Genomic DNA, 27,577 nt, shown 5'->3' on the forward strand with positions numbered 1-27,577 from the left:
ATTTTCAAAGGCCAAACACTGGACACAATTTAAACATCATCATCAAGTGAATGGACAAACAACTGTGATAAATCCATACTATTCAGCAATAAAAGGGAATAAACCATTGATACATGCATCAACTTGGATGAATCTCAAAATAATTATGCTGAAAACTAAAAATGGACCTGGCTTTTGACCCAGAAATTCCACTGCTAGGATTATATCCTAAGAACCCTAAAACATCAATCCAAAAGAACCTCTGCACCCCAATGTTTTTTTCTTTTTTTAAATTTAATTCTTGTTCAAGTACAGCTTTCTGTCTTATATTCCCAGCCCTGCCCGCCCCCCACCCCGTGCTCCCCCAATGTTCATAGCAGCACAATTTACAGTAGCCAAGAGCTGGAAGCAACCTAGGTGCCCATCAGTAAATGAATGGATCCACAAACTATGGTACATATACACAATGGAATTCTATGCAGCAGAAAGAAAGAAGGAGCTTCTACCCTTTGCAACAGCCTGGATGGAACTGGAAAGCATTATGCTGAGTGAAATAAGCCAGGTGGTGAAAGACAAATACCATATGATCTCACCTTTAACAGGAAGCTAGCAACAAGTCAAACAAGCAAGCAAAATAAAAACAAAGATACTGAAATAGAGAACAGGGGGACAGTGACTAGAGGGGAGAGGGTAGGGAATTTCAGGGGAAAAGGGGGAAGGATTTACAGGAACTAGTATAAAGGACACATGGACAACAACTAAGGGGGGGTGGAAATGGGAGGGAGGTGGGGAGCACTGGGAGGGTGGGTTGGGATGGGAGTAAAAGACAGAAAACTGTACTTGAACAATAATTAAATTAAAAAAACTATTTGAAAAAAATAATTATGCTGAATGAAAGGAGTCAAGCAGAAAGAGTACTTCTTACTATATGACTCTTTTCATATGACATTCTAGAAAAGGCAAAATTATAATGACAAAAAGAAGATTAGCTTTCTGGGGGCAGGTGTGGAAGGAAGGGATTCAGTTAAACAGGAACAAAGACACTTTAGAATGTGTCCACTCTCTTGATTGTGGTGGGGGCTACATAAGCGTATACAATTACTAAGTGTATACAATTCATCAAACCATACACTTATAACAGGTGAACTTTTAATATGCAAATAATACCTTAATTGAAACAATTCTACAACTACCAAGAATACCATCCAAACAGCATATCAGCCCTGACTGGTGTAGCTCAGTGAATTGAGTGTGGGCTGGCAAACCAAAGGGCCGTTGGTTCGATTCCCAGTCAGGCATGTGCCTGGGTTGTGGGCCAGTTCCCCAGTATGGGACACATGAGAGGCAACTACACATTGATATTTCTCTCCCTTTTCTTCACCTTCCCTTCCCCTCTTTCTAAAAATAAATAAATAGGGGAACCCCCCCAAAACTGAAACTATCTTCCAGAGTGCAGGCCCCCTGTAGTACAGGCTTCCCCCATTAGGTGAGTATTCTAGGAACCCATCTGTATCAGTGTACCAGCTAGCATTGTGAGGGTATTTTTGGCTTCAGTGATTTTTTGGAAAACTCTTTCAATGTGTTTGCTCGTTTCATGTTGGGTGATTTATGAGTGTACCTGCCCACACCACACTGAGTATTCAGCAGATTTTGACCAAAAACAGCATGACCCCCATGTTCCACCCTCCTATTCACCCAATCTTTCCCCAAGTGACTATTTTTTGTTTCCTGGGAAGAAAAAGGCCCTCAAAGGGAAATGTTTTGCTGATGTCGAAGAGGTGAAGCAAAAAACAACAGAAGCACTATAAGGTATCAAAAGTGACGACAAGTTCAAATACCATATGATCTAATCTATAAGAGGAACCTAATAAACAGAACAACAAAGTCTGATAGTGACCAGAGGGGAGGGAGGAGGGGGATAAGGATGGAAATAAGGGAAAGGGACAAGTGAAGGAACATGTATGAATGACCCATAAAAATAAACAACAGGGTGGGGATTGACTGTGGAAGCCAGGGGAGAGTGCAGGAAGCAAAGTGGGGAAAATTGGGACAACTGTAATAGAACAACAATAAAATACTTATTTAAAAAACTGTTTTGAGCACTAGGAAAAAAGTCTCAATAGGCATACTGCATCAAATGGAGAGTACTTTGAAGGTGACTGAAATTGAAATATGTAAGAATAAATACACAATTTTTATAAACACACAAATTATAAATTCAGTGTTTTGGGAGGGCACCTCATACATAGAACCCAAGCACACCATTAAAATGGGGCACTAGATTTAGTAATTTCAATTATAGAGTTAGAAAGTATGTCCTTTTTTTCTTTCATTCTTTTCTCTTTCCTTCCCTCCCCTTCCTTTCTTACTCAAATATATGTTGGGCACTTTCCATCCACAGCCAATATTTTGGGGATTTAAAAATTATTTTGGAATAAAATAGAATACTGTATAAAGCTTTTACCACAAAAAGAGACAAAGAACAGATCTTGGTCAATACCTATATTTAGGGCTTGGTGGAGGGAGAATGGGACCATCAGGCAGAAAATGAATAGCAGAGGATGTTGGAAGGGAAGGCAGAGGAGCCCACAGTTTCTGAAATAAAGTTTTCTGAATGTAACTTTCCAAATTTGAAATCTTGTAAAGGAAAAAAGTAAGAAATGGAAACCAATGTCTATGGCAGAGCATTAAAGGGCACTATCTTTGTAAATACAGTATAATTCTAGAAATGAAAGGATTTGAAGAAATCATCTATCCTAATTCTTTATCTTTTTATAGGAATTTGGATACCATCTGTCAATCTCTCCCATGGGTTGAAATAATAGGCATGCAAAAGGCACACAGACCCAATATGGAACATTTGCCTGAGAAACTATCATAAGGTGTTCCTACTACAAGGACTGTTTCTTGTTTTAAATGATAGGCATGCATATTTTACTGAAAACAGAAAACTCTACCTAGTGATTTAAAGGAATTCAATCTAAATTAAATTTACCTTGTGGGAGCCAACAGATTCTGGAAAGAGATCCATTTGAAAGGGGTTTCCCCAAATACTCAAAACTTTCCAGGAAGGAAGGAAGAGGGGTTCATTTCTCCATACCAGACCCCAGTGACAACCTCCTCACACTTTCCTGCATCTTGACCTAGAGTCCTATTCTGAAGTCAGTTTCAGCAGTGAACATCCCAATACAAAGAATCCTGGCTTTTCAACATTTTCTCACACTGCATAACTTCGTGAGCCATATCTTTCTAAGTTTCTACCCAAAGATAATAAAAGTAACTTAAATCTACTTTTCAGTGTTAGGGTTTCCTGAATAAATTCTGAACAAGTGCTGGGCATAGGTGTTTCCTTGGGAGTAAGGAGCTAAACTTAGAATTAATTCTGCTTCTACTTTACCTACAAACTTCTCAACCATTTTCTAGCATAGCAGGGGTTTCTATGCATTCTGTCGCTACACTGGAATATACTGAGCACACTGTTCTCAAGAAACAAAGACAGGTAAGCTTAAATCCATGAGCAACTCAAAATCAAGACATGGCCATTTTAATCTATTTATGGCTTAAAAAGGATATCTGAAAACAGGTAGAGCACATCAGAGAAATGTATGATGTCTTCCTGGAGAAATGGGAATAGGTTTACAAATTACCTGTCCAGCTCTTAAGCTGACCTCCCTCTGATTTGGCATAAGAGAAACTCAAAACTAAATGTGTCAACTGCCCCCTCCACACACACATCCCAGCTCAGTCTGGCAAGCATTTCCAAACTCTTTCAGCTTACTATATTCTGGAGAATATTAAAAACAACACTGTGGTTCTTAGTAACTTTCTGGATAGAGACCTAGTTGGGTGCAATATGCTATAGCCCACCTTGAATACCAAATTAGATCAAAGTTCCACCTTTATCTCCACAACCCACATCATCTTGATTTGTATCTAGTGTTTGTCGTTGTTTCATTCTTTCCCAACTGATGATTATGAACAGCAGAGAGTAAGGCAAACTAGATTAGGACATGGTTTCCTCCAAATATCAAAAATCAATGTTTAGCTCTGGCTGGTGTAGCTCAGTGGATTGAGTGCGGGACTGGGAACCAGACGATCACGGTTCAATTCCCAGTCAGGGCACATGCCTGGGTTGCAGGCCAGTTCCCAGCAGGGGACACAGGACAGGCAACCATACATTGATATTTCTCTCCCTCTCTCCTTCCCTTCCCCTCTAAAAGTAAATGAATAAAATCTTTTTAAAAAATCAGTGTGTATACTGTGAAAGGGGGAACAAATAAGTAAAAATATTTTTTAAATCCTCCTGCCACTTTCCCTCCGTTATCAAATAGAATGTGATGGCTTACATGTGATAGACTCATGGACACAGAGAATGTAGCCTTCAAATATAGACCTTCTCAAAGGGCAGGGATGGATTCATGTTAAGCATATCCTTTAGCATACCTTGGATGAGCCAGAGTTATCAAATGGCAGCAGCCACTCCCAAGAGATATTTCATTTCTGAGTGGCATTTCTCTGGAGAGCTTTTCACTCCAGCTCGGGGACTAAACAGAGAAACCTACACATGTGGCTGAAAGAAATTGTGGCTCTGGCAAAGTAAGTGTGCTAATGTTCAGTTGGTCCCATCTACAATTGTTCTGGCTCCTGAGGAAAACTGAACTATGATTCTAGCAAGTTTATATGTAACTTTCATTTTCAAATCCCTGACCCTCTGCCCCCGCTATCATTCAGTTCCTGCATAACCAGATGAAAGAAAACACACTTAAGCAGAAACGGATGAAAAACAACATTATAGAAGAAAAAAAGAACACACTGGAAAAATCTATTAATTAGTCAAGTTTCTGTTCTCCCCAACCCCTGCCCTCTGTCCTTCAAGGAGTGACTTTACCAGCCAAGTATTTACCTCTGAGCAGCTACAGTTGCAGCAGCATCCAGAGCAAAATGTCTCATCACGTTCTCCTCTAAATACTTCTGCTCCCACTTAGTCATATCAGCTTCCAAGGCCAAGATTCTCTCCTCCTTTTCACGAAGGAGCTCCATCAGTGCAGCAGCATTGTATTCCGAAATACTGGTGGGCTGAGAGTTGCCTTGGCGCTGTTGGGGAAGATACCGAGACCTCTCAGATTAGTAGAATAAGCATGGTGGGCAAGTCCCATCTGAAAAGCCCCTGTATTTGGAAAGGATTACTGCCCAAGCCACTTCAGTTTGGATTCTGATTCCAAAGCAAAAGAAATTTTTTCCTCCTAAGCCCACAGAACTGTCTGTCTGTCTTGGGCTTGAATATGAGATTCCCTTAATCTGAAAAAAAGCTTGCCATATCAAATTGTCATGCTGCTCAGAAAGTGGATCAATGTTTTATAAACCACAATCCCTGACTGCTTGTATGGTACACAGTGAAAGTGAGAAGTACAAATCTAGGCTGTGGTCTTTACCTTACTCCTGACTTGTTGTTTGACCTTCAGTGACTAATAGAATTTTGGGGGGTCTTGGTTTTTGTTCACGTGAAAATGAGGAGGGGAATGGCCAGGTGACTCTAAAGACCATTTCCAATTCTAAAATGATTAGGAGTCTATTTGTATAGCATCTTCACTTCTTATTGAGTCTACTGTTTCTGGGGTTCATATGAAAAAAAATAAAAGGTGAAAGATAATAGCATTAAAGATTTTGCTGGGATTGGAAACTAAGTAAGCAGCCTTCATCTTCACAATTAGGAGGCACTCTGGAGTAAGATCGGGTGGGGCAAAAATTCTAAAGATGAGCATGAGGTGGGTTTTTTTTGTAGTCTTCATGTCAAACACAAAAGGAAAAAAATGAGCAATCAGGAATGTTCAAGTTTTCCAAACCTGTTGAATTCTGAGGGATTCCAGTTCTCTCTCTAGCCGTGTCCGGAGACGGTGCTCCAGCTGCTCACGTTTTTCACATGCTGCCTGGAGCTGTACAAGGGCTTGCTGCATCTTCTCCACCTTATCTACATATACCTGCTTCTTTTTCAGCTGAAAACCCAGGTTCAGACCACCACAAGATGGAAGGAAAGAGAACAAGATCAGTTGTGCAGGTTCCTGTCCCCCAATCCAGCCCTTTGTTTAGATCTTTTACTGTCCAGCTCTAAATGAGTAAATTGCGAGGCTTTTCATAATGAGTAGCAGACTGCCTTGAATTTATCACACAGAAAATGTGACAAGGGATAGGAATTAGGGGCCCCTTTTAAAACTCTTTCTCTTTCCCCATATATTTTTCTAGTAGTAGAGTCTAAGACACACTCTACTGATGGAAATAATAGTACATGGCAAGCTCCTAAGATTCCCATTTTGGATGTCCTCACCTTTGCTCTTCATTTTAAACTGCAATATTCTGAGGGAAGGTATATCTTACTTTGGTCATTACAATAGATAAATGCATTTAAAAAAGAAGAAGAAAAACTCTCCAGGAAAAAAAGCTTAACTTGGCATGGAAAGGAAGCTCACACCCCTTTTATGTAGAATTCTCCTCCTCCTAGTGAGAGAAAAATGGTGGTCAATTGCTGAAAGTACAAAGAGTCTATAATTGTTTTTTTTTTAAATTCTACAGTCCTGGTAATTACCTTTTATTAGAAGAACAGGGATCATTTGCAATTTCTGCCTCACACATGAGCCTTAGCCTTAGTTGATAATATTGAACTATAATCTTTCAATCACTTTTTCTGACACCTTTAAAGATTCCTAAAGACTCAAATTAATGAATCAAATCTAAAACTAACTAAGTCAAACATGCTTCTTCCTCTCTGAAAGCCTATGAGCCATATCCAAAAGCAAAGGCAGAAGTAGGCTGGGACTAAGAATTTAAATTCTTGTATCCATGAAACTTACAAGCCAAATCCTGGCTCCATGGAAATGAAGGAAAGAGGAGAAGCTCCTTTTAAAGAACATATACACACCCTCAACAACTAAGAAGACAGGGAAACGTGTATCCTTACCAATTTGTTAGTAAATAAACAGATAGGTATTTTATAAGACTTGTAGAATACCTTTCTTGCTAATAAAATCAACCCATGGACTCTTTATAAAGCAGACAATTTTCCAATTGTCATCATCATTTTCATGGAAGCTGAGGTTAGGGATACTTTCACTATTATTATTTAAATCTGAAAACATTATTGATAAGTGAATCAAAAGGAAATTCAAGAATTCAGCTAAGCTCTAACTCTTCAACAAATTCCTACACCCTTAAGCTCACTACCAGCACTGCCGATACCCATTTAGCTGGAGCCAAGCCAGCAAAACCTGACTTTCCCAATGCAGAAACCAGGTAACTGATTAATGGTAATGAGTCCTAATCACTACCATCTAGAATGCCCAGTCAGACAACAATGGAATGTTCTAATGGGGAACTCTCCTATCTTATAAGTGCTCTCTCCTCAAATTACAATTGTTGAATTTTTTCCAGGTAAAAGAAAACCTGTATTTTACGTTTCTAGCAGCCCCATGGTATGTTTTCCCTAGGTGACTGAGAAAAGAAACTTTAAATTTTTTTCTATACTTTCTTTAGGTTTCTTTTCATTCTGAGGTCTAGTTTAATCTAACCTTATAAACCAGATGAGGTGAGTTATAAATATAGATTCTTTTTATCCATTAGCCCTCTTTCTAAGAAGTAAAACAAAGAAACAAAAATTATCATTCTCTTTGTCTCCATAAGCTTAAACCTTCCTTTCCTTGGATCCATAACTACTTATTGGTAACAACACTGACTAGAGTGATGAAGACCTTAGGCCATGGATGCCTCTGGTTCTCTATTTACTAAGCTTTGAATAATTGGAAAGCAGGATATATCCTATATCTTTTACCTTTTTGGTTCTATAATCCTCATAAACTATTTAAAGTTGAATACATTTATTTGTGAATCACTCCGAAAACCCTAGGGGAGCAGTGAAATGTTAATGCAAAGAATGTTAAGTATAATTACAAAGGCTTATAGCAGTTATATTTAAAGTCAATTATATAAGACAGAAAACTGTACTTGAACAAGAATTAAATAAAAAAAATAAAGGCAATTAAAGTTATATAGTATGCAGTTCTTGACTTGATGGTAAAGTACTGCAATGTAAGCTCAGAGAACGGAAAAATAAGCAGTCTAGAGCCAGGTAAATTTCTCCATGCTCTGCCTTTCTTGAAAAAGAAAACCTCAGTATCTTATCAAGAGCATCCTCAGCAATTCTATAGCTGAGCCACTCTTCTGGAAGGGAAAAACAATAAAGGACCAGACAGGTTTTTGAGTTGGTTGACGATAGGCATGCAGACCAGACAACTTCCACAAAGCAGACCCAGAAGAATGCCATTACACTTTCTTTCTTTGCCATTAGGATGATGTCCCCACAAGGTATAAGGACCTCTGATGCTGGAATAATTCATCTGCCTCCTTTAAAAGAAGAAAGAGTGCAGTGCACCCATAAACACCATGAGCACGTAGTAAATGCTTAATCTCTAGATAAGTAAGGATAGAAAAAGACAACTCTTGCCCTGGCTGGATATGCCACTTGGTTAGAGCATTGTCTCGATACACCAAGGTTGTGGGTTCAATCTCCAGTTAGGGCATATACAAGCATCAACCAATGAATATACAAATAAGTGGAGCAATGAAAATTGATGTTCCTCTTTCTCTCCCAACCTGTCAAAAAGAAAGAAAGAAAGAAAGAAAGAAAGAAAGAAAGAAAGAAAGAAAGAAAGAAAGAAAGAAAGAAAGAAAGAAAAGAAAGAAAGAAAAGAAAGAGAGAAAGAGAGAAAAGAAAGGAAAGGAAAGAAAGGAGAAAGGAAGACAGAAAGATAGACAATTCCTGGATGCTACCAATGCAAGACCATGTAAATGCTATCAACAAAGTCAGCTATCATTTAAGTTATATACTGTTTTCTAGATCTCACCTATATGTAGAAAGAAACAAAGGTCTACGGTTTATTAAATTCACCACTATCTTAGATGTTATATGCCTCAGTTTTACCTTTATCATGGAAATCCCCTCTTTTTTCACCTCACATCTATAAACTTATCTCCTGTGCAAGGCTTCTGAAATGTTAAATCAGTATCTAGAACATCCCTGGCCCCGAACTTCACTTTCCAATGCTAGCAGAAATGTCAGTGGTTCTTCTTATGCAAAGAGAGGGGCCATGCCCTGACTGGTATGGCTCAGTAGATTAAGTGCCAGTCTGTGAAACAAAGGGTCATTGGTTCAATTCCTAGTCAGGGTACACGCCTGGGTTGCAGGCCAGGTCTCCAGTTAGGGGTGTGCAAGAGGCAACCACACAGTGATATTTCTCTCCCTCTCTTTCTCTCTCCCCTATCCTTTCTCTAAAAACAAACAAACAAATAACTATTTAAAAACATTTAAAAGAAAGAGAGGAGCCATATAGTCAAATAGTAAAAGTCATGAGCTCTAGCCTCAGACTGCCCAGGTCCAAATCTTGGCTCTCCTTTTCACTAGGTATCCAACCTTAGGAAAGGTACTTAATCTCCCTGAGCTTCCATTTACTCATTCATCAATAATATGGAGATGATAATACAATATACCCCTATAAAGATCAAATGAGATAACATATGAAGTATTTAGTAGAATGTCTGGTACAGAAAGTACTCAGTTTTCCTTTTTAAAAGAGAAAGTTAATGCCAAGTCACACACGCTCTTGTATTTTCAACTTTTCAGTATTTACTCCAGATAGCCTTGCCATGGTTCTCATGATCTCAGTAACTCTAATTATCATATTGATCTCTAATTAAGACACTAATAATGCAGCATTTTTTTCCCAGAAAGACATACAACATTAGGCCTGAAACACTTTCTGAAGAACAGCTTCAGATGTCGTTATAGGGCAATACCCTTCATGAGAAATACAATTAAATGAAAGCAATGAGTAGCTACCAGGATACCATATTCTCTCAAAATGATATGATTTAGAGAATCTCCACTTTAGGAGAAATAAATACTTCTAAGGTATTGTTTAACTAAAGACCCTTAGGCAAAGTGCATAACCCACAACACACACACATGCATGCTTACACACACACACACACAAATACAGACACATATCAGAACTTTCTATCTGACAGCAAAATGAGAGGGAAAAAATAAGATGGTAATCAGTAGACTTGGATTCTAGTCCTAGCTCTACTCTTAATGGTAATATGCTTACCCGTTTTCAGCTCCAGACTCCCCATTTGTAAAAAATGAGGGAGGTTTTAGGAGTCAGCAAATCGAAATAGTCAGCAGCAGGCCAAATCCAGCCATGCCCATTCACTTATGGATTGGCTATGGCTGCCTTCCTCCAGTAATGGTAGTGATGACCAGTTCCATTTGTAAAAGAAACTGTATGGTCCACATAACTGTAAATACTCTCTAGTCCTTTACAGATAGATTGTCAGGCCCTGGAGTGATTTTCAAACTGTTCCAGAGTACTAGTTCTGTAGAGCACTTCAGAAATCACTATGGTGGGTCCTCTGATGTGTATTTTATATATTGGGGTTTTACATAAAACTTCATTTCCAAAAGAGATTGCTAACTATTAGAATGAATATATATTTGTATGTTGTCTGTCTTCCCCAGAGAATGGAACTCCTATTTTACCTCACTCCTTCATTTTTCTCACACTTAACACTTAAGCATGGTTACATAACTTAAAAGATTCATGAGGACGCCATGATATTTCATCCCTCATTGCCTTTGGATATGACACTCTGTCTCTTAGGAACACGCTGTGCACTAAGTTTTAAGAAGTTTAAACAACACTGCGCTAAACAAATGATCTCAGATGTTCTCTTATAGCCTTTTAATTCACAAATATTCTTTGACTCTAAGCTCCCTCCTTTCACCTTCAACATTAACCAGTATGTAGGAAGGCTAGAGAAAATGGGACCCTAGAATTCCATACAGGCACATGCATGCAAGAGACAGAACATAAATGTGTATAGTTTCCATGGGATCTTAGATGATTTATTTCTCTATGTTTTCAGTGTCCAAAGAAGTAAAAGTTCACTTGAAATGTTTCTAAAACCAAAGTAGGGACTCAGGTCTAGAGATGGGTAGCCATGGGTCCCTAGAAGCAGCCAGGTAAATCTATCATTTAAACCAAATTCCCTCTATATATTCAGTAAATTGGAGAAATCATTCCGTCCATTCAAATTTTCTTACCAAATGCCAATTTTCAAAAACTTGCAAAGCCCCCTTTTCCTTGCTCTTCTTAATTCTATATTCTCATATTGTCATCCCTTAAGTCACTCTTACTTTCCGTCTTAATCATTTAGACCCACCTTTTCTTCCAACTTCACCCCTCACCTTTTTCTATACCTCAAAAGTCCAGTTTCTGGTAGTTTACTTTTTTGCCTCTATCCCAATAGTTCTTATCTGGGCACAATTTTCCCCCCAGGGACCATTTAGCAATGTGTGGAGACAATTTTGTTTGTTACAGATGGGGGTAGGTTGCTACTGGCATTTTGTGGGTAGAAGCCAGGAATACTGCTAAATATCCCACAGTGCACAGGACAACTCCTTAGAAAAAAAGAATTATCTGGCACCAAATGTCAATAATGCTGAACTTGAGAAACTGTTCTGTATCTCAGCACTATTGGAGATCTCCATCATGCCACACTTTCAACAGTTAATTTTAATCCTGTTTTTAAGGCTTTCATGATCTCTTCCATCATAGACCTCTAGCAGCAAGATTTCTCACTTTGACACTTAATATGCTCCAGACTGCTTTCACTTTTCCCCAAACATCTGAATAGTTTAGTCATTATCATTATTTACCTTATTTTTCAGTCTCAAAATTTTGGAATTGCTATTCCTCTCTTTCCTTTGTCCACCATATCTTATCTATCACTATGTCTTAATTCTAACTAACATCTCTCACATGCTTTTATTTCCTTATATTTTTATAGCCTACACAGTTTAAGTCCTTATTTCATGACTAAATTATTATAAGAACCTAATATATCTCTTTATTTTCAGTTACCCTCTCCCATCTACACACAAGCACACATGTCCACACACACAATCAATCCATCCTACAGTTGCTATAACAGAGTCCCCCAAGTAGTACATTATCAAACTGCCTTATTAAAGAAGAAACTAAATCTACTGCTAGCATATCCATTCAAGCGGTATTGATTAGGTAACTGCTATAGCCAAGACACTTTTATTCCTCCTCTCTCACTTGTTTGAACAAGAGTTCTTCCCTCTCACCCATATCTCAAACCACTTAGTGCTTTCCAATTGACCCATGGTCTACTACCAAATTGTCCCCTGTTCAGCCTAAGTATGCCTCTTTAAAAAATGCCTTTTATCAATATTCTAGGCTCCTACTGCTTTAAAATTTAACCAGGCCTATGATGCACAAGATCAACCTTTGCATCAGTCTGGTCATTTTGTCTTAACATATCAATAAATTCTACAGGAGTTCTTCCTTGTTTTTCCCTAGAGTCTCTCATACATAGTATGTACACTATAAGCAATCATTTTATAAGATTTATTTCATGTATACGATGAGGTCTATCCAGAAGGTATCTGGCCATGTAATATGAAAAATAGAAAACATTTATTGAAGAAGTTACAAGATACAAGAAACACTGTATACAGGACAATGATGCCTCAGTCCCCTTCAAAGTAGGTACCTTGGGACTTCACACAGTTCTCCCATTGGCTGCCTTGTAGTATTTTCCTGAATCTCACCTACAGTCTGAAATCTCTTCTCTTTCAAAAGTTATTTTAGTTTTGGGAAAAGCCAGAAGTCACAGGGTGCCAGATCTGGGCTGTGGAGGGGTGAGTCACCTGGGTGATTTGATGTTTTACTAAAGAACTCTGCATGAGACGTGATACATGCAGGCACATTGTCGCGATGAAGCTGCCAATTGCCAGTTGCCCATAGCTGCAGCCTTCTGAATCATCCAAATAGTTTCCAAGGAAGAATGTTCAAGCTTAATGCAAAATTTGATGCAGATTCATTGTTCTACTCATGCAGTCATTTTGAATGCCACGACCACACAATACACATGCTCACTCAATGGCATCTACCATCCCCGCCAACTAGTTCAGTGAAGTCAACATTGTTCATACATGCACATTACTGTCCACTCTCCTTGGCTGCCAAGTAACATTGATATTATGCAAACTATTCTGGTTCTGACTTTTTCCAGACAGATCTTGTATATTCATTCATTCACTCAGCAGATATTAACTGAATGATTATCACATGCCAGGACCTATTTTATATAACTGAGAGCAGGAGTTATACAATGGGAAGCCAGACAAAGTCCTTGCCCCATTTGAGGGCATTATCTCATAAACCATTTATACGGCAGGGCCCTTCTATTTTCCCTCAAATGTCTCATAGATTCTAGTTCTACTTCATTGCTTACTCTTGGTGACCAATTAGTAAATAACTATAAAATACAAAAAAGATGAGCATAGCTTAGCTAACTGCAAATATACAAACAAAACCCCCATATTTTAAATGCATTTACTTTGATGAGTCAAGATAAGTGTTTCAAATAATTCCTATTAAGAGAGAAGTTTTTTTGAAGATTTTTTTGTTATTCTCTTATTGTTGTCCCAATTTTTCCCTCTTTGCTCTCCTCTGCCCATCCTACTCCTCATTCCTGCAGTCAATTCTTACATTTTTGTCCATGTCCACAGGCAATTCATACATGTTGTTTGACTAGTCCCTTCCTCTTCTTTCCACCATTATCCCCCTCACTCCTCCACTCTGGTCACTGTCAGTCTGTTCCATGTTTCCACGTCTGTGGTTCTATTTTGTTTGTTAGTTTATTTTGTTCATTAAATTCCTCTTATAGGTGAGATAAGTTTTCAAAGGGGAAAACTAGGAGAAAGAACACCAGGAAAGTAACCTATTGAAGAATAGAACAAATACTCTTGAGCTCAATTATACTTTTCCACTGCACTTCTGCAACAATTTGAACCCATTCCCAAGCATTTGGCAGATATTTTAAACCCCTTCTGACTCAGGAAAATCTGATCCTTGCAAATGAATACCATGTGATGGCATCTCTTTCCAACAACTGTGGATGTCTTTCAAATTCAGTTTTTAAAGGGTGGCTGTATAGAAAATTACTTCTAGCCACCCTAAAGCCATGAATTTGTCTCAGCCATCTGCAAGGAAGTGATTTACCATTATTAACCTTCTCCATTTACTCACTGATAAACAAAGCACAGGCTGGGATACTTTTGAATTAAGAAATTTTCTTTTCCACTCGATTTATCTTTAACTGTATAATCTGTACACAGTTTGATTTTCTAATCTATCAAAAGATGATAAAACTTGAAAGATTTGTAGAGTGGAGTACAATAATATATTTGGAAATGTTTTCAAAATGTTAAAAAATAGTGGGGGTAGGAAAGAATAGGTAGAACTGAGAGGATTTTTAGGGCAGTGAAAATACTATGTATGATACCATATTGATGGATACATGTCACTATTTCCAGAGATAGGCAAAAGCAGGTTTGCAGTTTGAGGGCATGAAACACAGTTTATTCTTGTATTACTATTTATTAATTATTTCATTATTTTCCATCTGAACATCTGTAAACCTACTTTTGCCCATCCCTGGGCGATTATGATGCATTGAATAGGTTCATCAATTTTAACAAATATACCACTGATGGGAAATGTTGATAATGTGGGAGGCTATTCATGTGTGGGGACAGTGGGAATATGGGAAAAATTTCTGTGCCTTCCCCTTAATTTTGATGTGAAATTATAATTGTTCTAAAAAAATAAAGTCTTAATAAATCATGAAAAAATATATAGGTAAATAGTTAAAGGGGGGTAGACTATTATTACTAGCTGGATGAACACCAACATATACAAACACTCCACTGACTAAAGGACATTGAGAACTAATAATACAGAACTGAGTCCAGTGCCACATAATAAGAGAGGACATCTTTTATTATGTCTTTCCACCTATTGCCTACACCTCCAAACACTCATTGTATCACTAATGTCACAAATGAAGTGTACTTTCATTCTCCTCTTCTTTATATATCTAGTTATATGTTGCTCCATGAGTTTTCACTGATTTCTGTTTGATTTGATTTAGCCTTATCCAGGAGTCCCTGGCTCCAAGTAACAGTTCCCTCTGAAGCAATCTGGTAATACACTACCCTGGTATTAGCAAGCTGCCTCTGTACATTGCCAAGTGAATGTGGTCTATTGGTGGATATTAAAAGAATTAAAGAGTAGAAACCATCTCTAGAAACCTGCTACCAAGGGAATGAAGTTCATTCTGTTGAAGAAACTAAAGAAAATGCACAGGGCTTCCCAATTTGGGAATTGTAAAATCATCAGGAAAAACTGAGAAAATCAATAGAAAGATCAATCCATCTCTACTTGGTGCAGAAGCATACTTTCTTAACATATTGGGTGGAGCAACACCTATTTCAAAGGAAATATGCTGCCATAAATATAGGAAATGCCATCCTCAAATGAAATGTCCTTTGAATAATCCAACAAAGTCATCAAAACATTCTGGAAGATTCCTGGTGGATATGTACTTTATCTGAATTTCTATCAACACTCTAAATGCATACATAATTCACATCATTGGATCTTCCATCTAGATTTATAATCCATGATAACCATCATGTGAGTTTTGACTACAGCAAGAAAGTCATGTTGTTTGAAAAGTATTTTGGATTAAACATATCAATGTCTATGTCTAGAATACCTTCCTTTAATGTTGAGAAACAAGGACACTAGTTATGGTAGTGTGTGGATAGGTACAATGGTGGAAAATTATGCATCTGTAATACCAAAGAAAAGACAGATCAAATGAGAAGATATCTTAGAAATAATAGAAAATATTAGCCATAGACTGTTAATGGTGCAAATGGAGTAAACAATTTTAGTTTGGAGACTTGAGTAAAGTGGCAAAACGGCTCTGGAAAATGTATTGCCACTAAGAGTTACCACTGTGATGCCTAAATCCTCATCAGCCATTGTAGTTCACAAAAGGTTAACACTTGGGCCCCAGCTGGCATGGCTCAGTGGGTTGGGCACCATTTTGCAAACATATCAAAAGGTTACTGGTTTGATTCCTGGTTGGGACCCTATCTTTTCTCCTCCCTTCTCCCTCTCCAAAATAAAAAATAAAAAGAAAAGAAAAGAAAAAGAAAGAAACAAAGAAACGATTAACCCTTGGGCCCCTTTCTTCCAAATTTCTGTGTTTGTCATTCTTGCCTAAAGCTAAAGAACGAGACTCACTTATCTTTCTACCAGCCCTCCCACATTCCACTCTGTTCCTTCCTGTGCACTTTGCTTAGTATAAGCAGCCCACCTGCAACATCTTCCCTCTTTGATCTTGCCAGGTAATTTTTCCCACCATCCCTAAAACAATTACTCAAGTGGTGGCTCGGCTCTGGATCATAAGACAGAATCCAGCCAAAAGCCTGGGCTGCCTTGAATCTTGTGAATGAAAATATCAGGCATCTGTGAAAACTCTCCAGAGAGGTCAAACTAGTGGGGGGAGGGGTAGGTCTTTTTGAATGGGAGAAAACCACGTTTGCTGTAGGACACAAAGTTCTTTTGACTTACAGTTTAATGAGCTTCCACTTGAATAGGACCTACATGTCCCAGAAGATAAGGGCGAGGATAGAAAGGCACCATTTGCCCTAGCTGGCTGCCTATAGCATAGGCTGAAGATTGGTGGCAAGTCCTTGATCATAGTAACTCACAAAAAGAGAGGGTCTGCTCTTTACCTAGACTGCTATCCCCTTCCGGGCAAGATACCTCCCTCCATGTCAGCAGACCAGGGTCCATGAGGGAATCTGTGCTGAACTTTGAAGAGAAAGTTGTGATTGCAGGAGAAGATTTTCTATAAGCCTGAGGCACCATTTCAATTGTAGAGCTTAGAACACAGTGACAGAGTATCATGGGCAAGAGACTTAACAGAATTAGAAAAATGGAATGGATTTCAGAAGAAGCATCTATATTATGACTTTGTAGAGAAAAAGATAAATAAATGTGTGCATGGGTTCTCAAACCATTGAAGTAGTCATAATCTTTCCCTGACCATCTTTTTAAAACTTTTAAATTTTAAAAATTTATTTATTTTTTAGAAAGGGGAGGGGGAGAAAAAGAGAGGGAAGTATCGATGTGAGAGAAACATCAGTTGGTTGCCTCTGGTATGTGCCCCAACCAGAGACTGAACCCTCAACCTAGGCATGTGCCCTGACTAGGAGTCAAACAGGCAACTTTATTCTTCGCACGATGATGCCCCACCAAATGAGCCATACCAGTCAGGACTATCTTTTTAAAATTAAGATATAACATTATATTAGTTTCAGTTGCACAATACAATGACTTGACATATATATTAATCTGAACATCTTGCCACAGTGCATAATAGTTACTTGAGTTACCTTGTACCTAGGCTAACAAAATATTCCCTAGACAAAAGGCTTAGTTTGGATAAATTCCCCTGTTTAACATTTGCTAAATAGATTAAAAAGGTTTTCTTTGGAAGAACTTGTAAGAAAAATTTATGCTGTCATTTATAAACCATAACCAAACTATCAGTTTACATGAGACATAGGCAGTGATCATGCCTTCAAATATGACTTTACTTGAGCCATCTCAAAGAGCAGGATACATTTTTCTATTCATAATGCCTTCCTTGATTTAGAAATCTACTAATTTTGTTAAGGAATCAAAATAAAGACTCCTTAATACTTTAGTTCTAGAGCTACCTATTCACCTTAAATACCTCCTTAATGTTCCATACTTAAAAATTTACCCCAGGAAGAACAAGGCCTAATGGGGGCCAAGTCACAGCAGAAAAGCAAAACTTCAAAGAACTAATACCAACTTTGAGTAAACCTTGCTGTCATAAGCTGCTAAAACAAAAACGGAAATAAGAATTAGTGTATTTTCCCTGAGTCATAATTTCAAGTCTCTTTATGTGCTAGAGGTAATGTGAATTGAGAGTCTTGAAGACATTACATGGCCTCTGTTTCTGGATTCTCTCACGGAGAAGGCTATCAGTCTGCTCTACCCACCAAATATTGCACCTCCTTTAACAACAGCAACTCAGAATTTCCCAACAACTAGATTTGGCTAAGGACTAAAAAACAACAATTGATTAGCTCATTTGAGATATCTGGCTGCTACATTCAATCCTAGGTCAATGTTTAGGACTTCTTAAAATTATAAGTTGTAAATTTATGTATTTGGGGACAGTTGCCCTAGAAAACAATGAAAAATCTCTGGAACAAATGCCCAGAAAAGCCTAGAAGTTTGAAAGCAGACATGTATTTCAGGCAACTGGTTCAGTGAGGGCTGCACAGTAGGAACTACAAATTAACACACTCTCTATATATGTATATTATTTTCATAAGTAATAATCAGTTACCATTTATCCTGCAGACAATGCATGCCAACATGGTTAGAGAGTCTTTGTCCCCATTTTCTCCAACTAGTTGGGCACCCTTCCTGGAGGGGCAGAGTGAGGTTGTTTCATACACCTCAACCTCAGAGCAGCTGGAATAATCTTCTCATAGTCTTGAAAAAGGGGCCCAGTGGGTAAAGCAATTTTTTAAAATTCAAAGAAGCAAAGGTTACTAAATCTGAACAAGCGCCCACATTTTCTTTTTGGGAATGGAACCAAAGGATGATTCAGACAGGGAGACAAGCAGCAGAGTCTAGGGAATGAAGAGTCATGAGATTCCAGTTTTATTCTTGGCTCTACCCAAGACTTGCCATGTGACCAGCAGCAAGCTACTTCTTTTCAGCAGGTCTCTCAGTTTTCCCTTCTCTAAAAGAATACAGCCTTATTCTTATCCTATTTACTCTGTGATTTCCTTGCAAAAACAGAGTGGAAGGGAATATACAAGGTGTACCAAAAGGGTAAAGGGTATGCTAAACTCCCTAGACTTGGACACCAGGAATATATAAGTACTCCTCATTTATAATAAATCATCTTAGTGAGATTTTTGATGTAGAAAAGTCATGAAGCAGGACATTAGCCTGATTTTACACAACTTGAAATGTAACAATTAAGCAATTCAAGTAAAAGGACATCATAGATTAGACGGTACTACCTACTGGAACAGTATAAAACCATAACCCAGTTCCAACAAGCATTTTTAATACCCAAGAAAGGAAGCAAAGTATATCTGTTTTTTTTTATTTTATTTTTAATTTTATTTTTATATATTTTTAAAGATTTATTTATCTTTAGAAGGGAAGGGAAGGAAAGAGGGAGAGAAATATCAATGTATGGTTGCCTCTCGTGTGTCCCCTGCAGGGAACTGGCCTGCAACCCAGGCATGTGCCCTGACTGGGAATTGAACCGCGATACTCTGGTTCACAGGCCCGCGCTCAATCCACTGAGCTACACCAGCCAGGCAGAAGTAAAGTATATTTGTAAGTCAGGATATCTCTAGAAACTAGAACCATTCTTACTGAGAGTCAGAGGAACAGGCAATGAGTGAAGGTAAGAAAGATAACTCACATACAATAGCCAGAATGCTGAGGGCTTATTCAGTGAACACTTTGGTCTCAAATTTATATAACTTTCAGCTTGTTTTAGTGGAGGCTTTTTCTCTTAAAAGAATTCAAATTTTAGAATATATAACTCAGTGAGATATGAAATTTTCTTTATGAAGTTATACTTTAGCACCAACTTTTTTGCTGGAATACACCTATGCCCTAAAGTGTAAAACATCTAGGAGTCAGCAGTACTCCAATACTGCTGTATCGTCATTATAATGACAACTGACATCCAGAATCAATTAATGACAAGCCAGTAGCAAAGCTCCTTGTATTTCACACAAACACAGCTTATTGTTGAAATTAAGTAACATCTACATCAAGACTAATCAGATACATATTAATCATATGTTTAGTAGTTTGAGGGCCCTTGCATTTGTCAAGGGAAGGATCCAGCATTGCACACAAATAAGTGACAACTTCACCCCACCACATACCTAAATTCCATAACCTAGCCAGTAAGAGCCAGGACCCATCTTTTGGCTTGTCATTAAATGTAAACTGTCCCTGGGCCCCATCCTGTCTGAGACACCCCAGATTGCTTTTATCCTAAAATCAATCTGCAAAGTGAATCCAACAATAAGAGGAAGAGTCATCAAGATTCATTTTTCTTGCCCTGGTTGGTGTAGCTCAGTGGATTTAGTGCAGGCCTGTGAACTAAGGGATCCCGGTTTGATTCCCAGTCAGGGCACATGCCCAGTTCCCAGTGGGGGACACACGAGAGGCAACCATACATTGATATTTCTCTCCTTCCCTCCCCCTCTAAAGGTAAATGAATAAAATCTTTTTTTAAAAAAGACTCATTTTTCACCTCAGGGAACCAACATCCCACTGAGCATAGAGAAACAAGGACCATTCTGATTTCAAGACCACTGAAGCACTTTATTTATTTATTTATTTATTTATTTATTTATTTATTTAAACTATTTTATTGTTGTTCAAGTACAGTTGCCTGCATTTACCCCCCACCACTGCAGTACTTTAAATTAGATGAAATAATTTTCTAGCCTGTCCAAAATAAAGTCCTGTAAAGGCAGGTATGTGTGTGTATGTGTGTGTGAGTGTATCAGAGGTCACAGGTACTAGGTACACAGTAAAGACTTGGGGAGAGGTTGTTAACTTATTATACAAATGAGCAAGTGGAAACTGCTCCTTCACTGTGGTGATTTTCTATTCTGGAGTAAAAGGAAGGAACTTGTGGCAAAAAAGAAATCAAAAGCCACACACATCAGCATAGATATAACTAGAAGTAGCAGATGGTACTTTTCTGGTAGAAGACTATGCAACTGCTCGTTCAACAAAATTGGGAGCCCTCGGAGCCCTTGATTTCCCAACTCTTCCACTGTCAGGCTGAGGAAACAACACATACCTCTTCCTCAAGCTTTACCACCTTGGCCTGGGCGTTACTTAGGGCCTGGTCTCGGATTTCGATGTGCCGCCTTTGGTCCTCGTTGGTAGAGCGAGCGGTGGCCAGCTCTGCTTCAAGCTTCTCCTTCTCCCGCTGGCTTTCCTTATCTATCAGGACACGAAATACCAACACTGGCACTCTAAATCTGGCTCAAAACCTTACCTGAGTATAACTGTCAAGCATATCCATTACTAAATATTCTGGTGCTCTAACACATAGGTAAATGAACCAGAAAACCAAGATCTCTGGCTCTACCAGTAACTTATTTTATAAATTAAGAACAGTCACTTAACAGTGTTTGTTGTGCAGAAGCAATGAGAAAGTAGCTATAAAGACTGTTATAATAAGTATTTCACAAAAGAGAGCAGACATTCATCAGAAGAACTAGTAGGCTTCTCTAATCAATTTTATATCTTCAAACAGTCTTGTATTGGCAAAAGAACAATCAAAGCACTCCCTCTCAATTCCCCTATTGTTTCTTCATGAAAGTATATTAAATCAGTCTAAGAATTATATTTCATAAAATGCACAAAACCTCAAATCCCACCTTAACTCAGTAATATTTTTTTAACTAAAATCAATCCATAAGTGCATTGTATCTACAGATGATCATACAGTTATTCTCCACGCTTTTCTAGGTCTCTCCCCTTCTAACCAGGATAGACCTTGTACCAGAAACTTGAATGAACAGTTTTGATTCTCATTTGGAGGTAGAGTACTCCTCTTCTTGAGACCTTAATATTTGAGTTTGTAGGAGAAACTTTAATAGGGCAGCCTTGCCTTCCTGCCCCACTCTGACTTTACATATCTATTCAGGTGTAGCTTGGCAAAAATGAATATTTGTTGAATACTTAGTGCATATCAGGTATTGTTACAAACATAACCCTCAAAACAACCATATAAGGAAGATATTATTACCCTCTTCTCCATTTTTCATATGAGAAAACAGAGACTCATAAGACTTGAGTAACTTGCAAAATGTCCCACAACTGGTAAAATAAGTAGTAGAGACCACACTTAAGTCCAAGCTCTTCTAAACTCTTTCTACTGGACAGTAGTTTGAGCACACTATTCAGGGAGGCTTTTCAAGAGGGCTTTCTTGGCTCCTGCCACAGTTACAACTGAAAGCAAAGTCAAGAGGCAATAGAAATTAAAGAGCCACAATTCATGACCTTTTCCATGCCTATGAGGTAGAGCCCACTTTTCCCTTCTAGAACCATAACAGTTTTTCACTCTGCTGTTAGTACAGTTTGATCTGCTACATTACCACATTTTATAAATTAGTAGCAGAGCTACTAGACCACCTGAAATAACTACTCCACATAGGGAGAAGTGTCGACTGACAGATCCAACCCAAGAATCCATACATTTTTTGTTTCTTTTGTTTCATTTTGTCCTGGGAGGCTGCCACCCTTTCTACCAGTGAACTAGCTTCCAGGATAACCATGGCATCAGAAAAGCAACTTCACAACAATTTACACTAGGCACTGATGACACCAGAAAAACTACATTCTTTCCTCTAAGACATACTAACAAAAGAACAGGAGGTTTAGGGAACCAAGAAGGAAAATGCCCCACTTCTGAAGCCAGAGCACAATAGAGCAACCCAAAAAGGGAGGGCAATATTATAAGTGAAGATCAAACAAACTTGTAAAAGCTGACTGTAAACTACATGGAATGACTTGAGAGGGCCATGGGTAGGACCAGCAAAGCTAGGGCCTGACAAGTCCCATGATGAACTACTCCATCTGGGAGCCATACCAGGGAGGCTGAGGGTAGAGGACATCTACTAAGGGCATTTGCACAAGTGGAGTTAGTTCATGTTTCTTCCGAACTCATTCTCCCTATGGACTCAATCTACTGTGTAGTTTTTATTGCTTGCTTTATAGTGGCAATAGGAAAGAAACATTGTCTAACTGGGTGGAGTCCATTAGGGAATGATAAAGAAGAAGATTAATTCATTGTTCTCGTCTTAGGAGTATTTCCAGACAAAGGAAAAACACTATTATAAAGAAGACTTAGTTCTGCAATCCCCATACCCTCCAACTCTCTAAACAGAGTCACTAGTTCAAGCCACAGCAGTGTTCTCCCACTAGCTAGGTCCCCTTATAGTCCACTAAGGAGTAATGATATGATAATACAAGGTGTTTTCACTAAGGGGATTCCAGGAGCAGGTTAGGTATGCAAACAGTAACCATCAGTCCTGTGTGCTAATCCCATCTCTACCACAGCCAGCACATGGAACCTTCAACAACAAATCCTGTCAATATTAAAGGACCCCATGGTCACTAAGGTCCTTTTCAGCTACCCATGACAAAAGCAGGGATTTCAAGAGACTTCTCTGGTTTCATAAAAAAGAAGTCATGTGAATGTGACTAGATGTGGCAAGCAGCTTTCTTAGCCTTGAAAGTAAAGAACAAATTCTTCCAACTTCATGCCTGAACAGGAAAAAAATATTCCCTAGATGAAATTCACTCTGTCCTGGCTGTTCTAGGCTAAATAGAACTGTGTGACCTTTTCCCACACCTCATTCCCATCCACATACTAATAACTGCTTCTAAAACTTTCACACTTACTTTTTGCAAAAAGATGAGAGATTGTCTTTCTGGTATCCTCTGTTCCCTCATATTCCTTCTCTGCAAGCTGCTTGTTGGCAGTCTCCAGACGCTCTGTGGAATTGAGACAATCAACAGAGTCCCATATACAAATTTCCATGCACATGTTGTTGGCCCTTTCAAAATTGATCTTGGGCAAAACAAGCCTGCTTCTTCTTGTTACTCAAATATGGATAACATAGACATAGGTTTGCAAATGAGGATCACCAAACAATATTAGACCGTGGCAAGAAAAGAGGAGTTTAAGTACTTAACAGTTTCACTCCTTGCTAATAAAACCTAAGTGCAGAATTCTAAATTTCAATAAAAGAATCAATCCTGGAATATATATTTTTCATTCACCTGGAGAAAAACATCAAAGTTATTCATTATAAAGTCTTTAAGATCATGTAATGTCAAAGCTGCAAGGGGACCACAGGCAGCATCTAGTTCTGATCCCTTGTATTATAGATAAGATAACCTAAATTCAAAGATGGAAAATAATATCCCCAAGGTTAAGGTCATCAGTTTTCAAGGGGTTAGAAAGTGTTATTTCTCAACATTTTTAATCTCATTATGTTAAGGTAAAAATACAAGGAGGGAGTCCTAGAAACAATGAAAGATAAGACCAACCTCTGTAAAACCTATAAAGTAGGAGAGGCAGCACCGATTATGGCGGTGAATCAGATGGGTCCAAATGTGCTAGGCTGGGTACCATCTGATTAACACATCAGATCTTCCCACTTTGATTAAACAAACTTCGGGCCCAGTGCTATCGTAGTCACAAAAATCTGGCCTGGTGTATGCCCTAAAATTTACTAATCATACTAGTAGGCTGAACAAACCTAAAAGCCTCAATGTGTGCTTTATAGCCCTTCCCTTCACCATCTTTTTTTAATATTTTTTTATTTAATTCTTGTTCAATTACAGCTTTCTGTCTTATATTCCCAACCCTACCCACTCCCTGCTCCATGCTCCCCACCTCCCTCCCATTTCTACCCCCAACCCTTAGTTATTGTCCATGTGGCCTTTATACTTGTTCATGTGAGTCCATCCCCTTTTCCTCTATGATTCCCTTCACCATCTTGACTTATGCTTCAGAAGTGATGCCCTCACCTCTCAGGTCCCTGTTGAAGTCATGCATTCTCCGAATTTCCCCCTCAAGCTTGTTTCTCATGGCTTTCTCCAGAGCCTCTCTTTTGGAGGATGACTTTACAAGATTCTCATATGCCTCTGAGACACGCTGGATTTCTGTCTCCACCTGAAAAAAAAGACAAGATAGTGTGAATGATTGGAGCAATGGGGAAAAAAAAGGTCTGAAAACACATGCAAATTCTTAATGACAGCTTCACCCAGGGCTTTTTAGATGGCCAGGAGGCAAAACACTGATAGGAAAAGTTTCCCAGAAGGATTTCAAAATTCAACCTTAAGCTCAGTAATTATCTCACTGGGTCAGGACAGTTACTCAGGTTAAAAACAAATACAATTTCTGCCTTCAGAGAAGCTGGCAGGAGAGAATAAATTTGATAAGTATAGTTATAAATGATTTTCATATCTGAGTAAGAATTGTTTAATTTTGAGAATTAATAATGTATATAGTATGTAATTAATGTTATCCTAGAGCACTTAAAGGGCTTTCAGATTTATTTCAATTTACCCTGATAGGTGTCTTCACAAGAATACCTCTCCCTATTTTAACAGAGAGAAGAGTTACATTGCCTTTCCCAATATGAAGTTAGTGGCAGAAGCAAACCATAGAAATTCTAAGCTTCAGACTCAAGCTAAGCTCAGTTCAATTTAAAAAAATATTTACCAAGGACCAAATATTTAGAAAAAATCTTTGAGATGCTGTGGGTGTGTAAACATGAGTAAGAACATTATCGTTGCCCTCAAGGAGCTTTTGAGCTAATCAAGTATAAGAATACAGGGAAAGAGACATAATTAAGAAATGTAGGCATAGTCCTATAAAGTGCAGGAGAGAAAGAGGTTATTCCTGGTTGGGGGGTGAAGGGAGAGGAGGACAATTTCAGGGAGGAGGTGGCATTTCGAATCAGATCCTAAAAGCTGCATCAAGTTTCAGTGAGCAGAGGTGAGGGGAAGAGTATTTTATTCTGAATTTGCAAATGCATTCCCAGGATGACCTGTACTCCTATTTGGCTGGGCACTGTAGAGTGCACAGGAGGAAGCTGATGAGATCTGGCTGCACAGATAGACTGGAGTCAGATCATGAAAGGGCTTTAATGGCAGGCATTTGGACTTTACTCCATAGTGGGGAAACCAGCACAGATTTTTTAACAGAAATGCACAGAGTTGTATTCTATGATGCTCCTGAAAATCTTGTAAATGGAAAAAAATCAAAGGGAAAGAAAAGATTTTGCCCTGAATCAGCCCAAAACAAGAAGAAAATAAGAAATTAGATGCCAAAGTCTTTCTGGAACCAGTATAGTTACATTGCACATATAATAACTATAGAGATATTTGCATATACTTTGTATAAGACAAATAAACCCCATGGTCTATTAAACAATTTTCAGATTAAATTAGATTCTTGCAAACATTATACATTCCCTCTTAGTTTTCCACTATCCTCCTTAACAAAGCTCAGGGTACTTTATGGGGAGAAATATCAGGCCCCCAGTGGGAGACCTGAGGAAAGGTAGTTTGCCAAACAACTCAGATTCCAGCTGCCCCTGCTCCAAAATTATGCCTGATGCAGGACTACCTGCAAACAAATGGGGTTTACACCACAGAAAAGAGCAGACTTGAGAGTGTTTTTCTCCTTGCAGATGGCATCAAGATAGCATCACAGAAGGAGAAAACTGGTGAATGGCATTTAGCGACATGATCTGCAAGGCTTGAGCCTGATAAAGCTTCTGCGTGAAATTCAAGTGCTGAGTAGAGAAAATAAACATTTCCATTTGAAAGAGCAGCTTGGTGTTGGTCTACTCTGGGCAGCCTTTAGAATACAAGGCTTTCTCCAGTTCCCCACAGAATGCCACACCTGGAAGGCAGTCCCTCTACTCACATTGTTCAGAGTACTATTTCAAGATCTTGTACCAATCCTTTCCCTGCCCACCTGTGTAAATACTGTACCCTCCAAAAGGGCAAGTTCTACCCATGTCAACAGAATCTTCCAGTAGAAGAATTCACAGAAGGGACTATCCACTAGTTTGCTTGGCATGATGGTCAGAGCAGGGGAGAGGGAGGGTGGCGGTGAATTTTCAGATTTACTCTGTCTACTTATTTACATCCCTCATAAACTTTGGGCCTCTTTATTTGTTCTAGCTCCATCTAGTATCTACCTCATTATTCCTACTTTACTTACCTCTTCTACCTCACCTGTGCCTCTCATCTACTGCAGTACTGGGTTGGCCTTCACTTACCCCAACACAGAAGCTGTTCTAATCATACTCGGTTGAGGCATCTTTCCCCATACTTGGAAAGAAACAACATAAATCCTATTCTGCTCCTCTACCTGTCACCCTTTCTCTCCCTCAAAAAATTCACCTGAGATCCTTTGATGAAGAGGACCTATAGACAATCTGGGTCCATCCTTCTGTTATTGCATCAAAGATGTGGCTGGGGTCACCCTAAATAGTTTGGGGAAGGGTATCAACTGTTAAACCTAATCAGCCAAACTGCACCAGTGTACCACTAATGTGTGAATATGATCCATTTAGTGAACCAGTATGATAGGGGTGATGGGTAGTATAGTTAAATGAGTCAAGGGAGAAAATTTTAAATTGAGAGAAAAGCCATTGACAAACAGTTCTCATTTAACCCCAACAACCCCCATCCTGATTTGGGAACATTGGAGGTAAGTGTTTTTACTACATAAATATACTTAGCTTATGGTAAGTCCTCCTCTCCCCTTTAGGACCCAAACTTGGTGTTTACAAATTTTTGGCTTCATTCAGACCCCTGAAATTTCCACTTGTGGGTATCTCCTAAGGACAGAGTTGCTGAACAATACCAGGCAACCTTCCCTCCCTCCCCTGCTCTCTCCTCCCTGAACAGTTCACATTGTCTTTGTCTGAGATCAAACCACATGGGCTCTACAATGACAAAAGCTGCAA

The 27,577-nt window shown here is 38.7% G+C and overlaps 1 protein-coding gene across 2 annotated transcripts in view; it reads right to left on the reverse strand.

Moving 5' to 3' along the window:
• The window catches only part of AMOT (angiomotin), a 65,905-nt gene that overhangs the window by 11,190 nt on the left and 27,138 nt on the right, over positions 1-27,577 (reverse strand). For both annotated transcript variants that reach the window (XM_037060167.1, XM_037060168.1), the window contains 5 exons: positions 24,618-24,762; positions 23,484-23,576; positions 20,869-21,014; positions 5,823-5,972; positions 4,883-5,073 (listed from right to left, as the gene is read on the reverse strand). In XM_037060167.1, coding sequence (XP_036916062.1) covers positions 4,883-5,073; positions 5,823-5,972; positions 20,869-21,014; positions 23,484-23,576; positions 24,618-24,762 — 725 coding nt within the window. The remainder of the gene's footprint in view (positions 1-4,882; positions 5,074-5,822; positions 5,973-20,868; positions 21,015-23,483; positions 23,577-24,617; positions 24,763-27,577) is intronic.

The sequence above is a fragment of the Sturnira hondurensis genome, unplaced genomic scaffold (genome assembly GCF_014824575.4).
Source record: "Sturnira hondurensis isolate 20B ecotype Veracruz unplaced genomic scaffold, ASM1482457v3 Scaffold0011391, whole genome shotgun sequence".
Lineage (NCBI taxonomy): Eukaryota > Metazoa > Chordata > Mammalia > Chiroptera > Phyllostomidae > Sturnira > Sturnira hondurensis.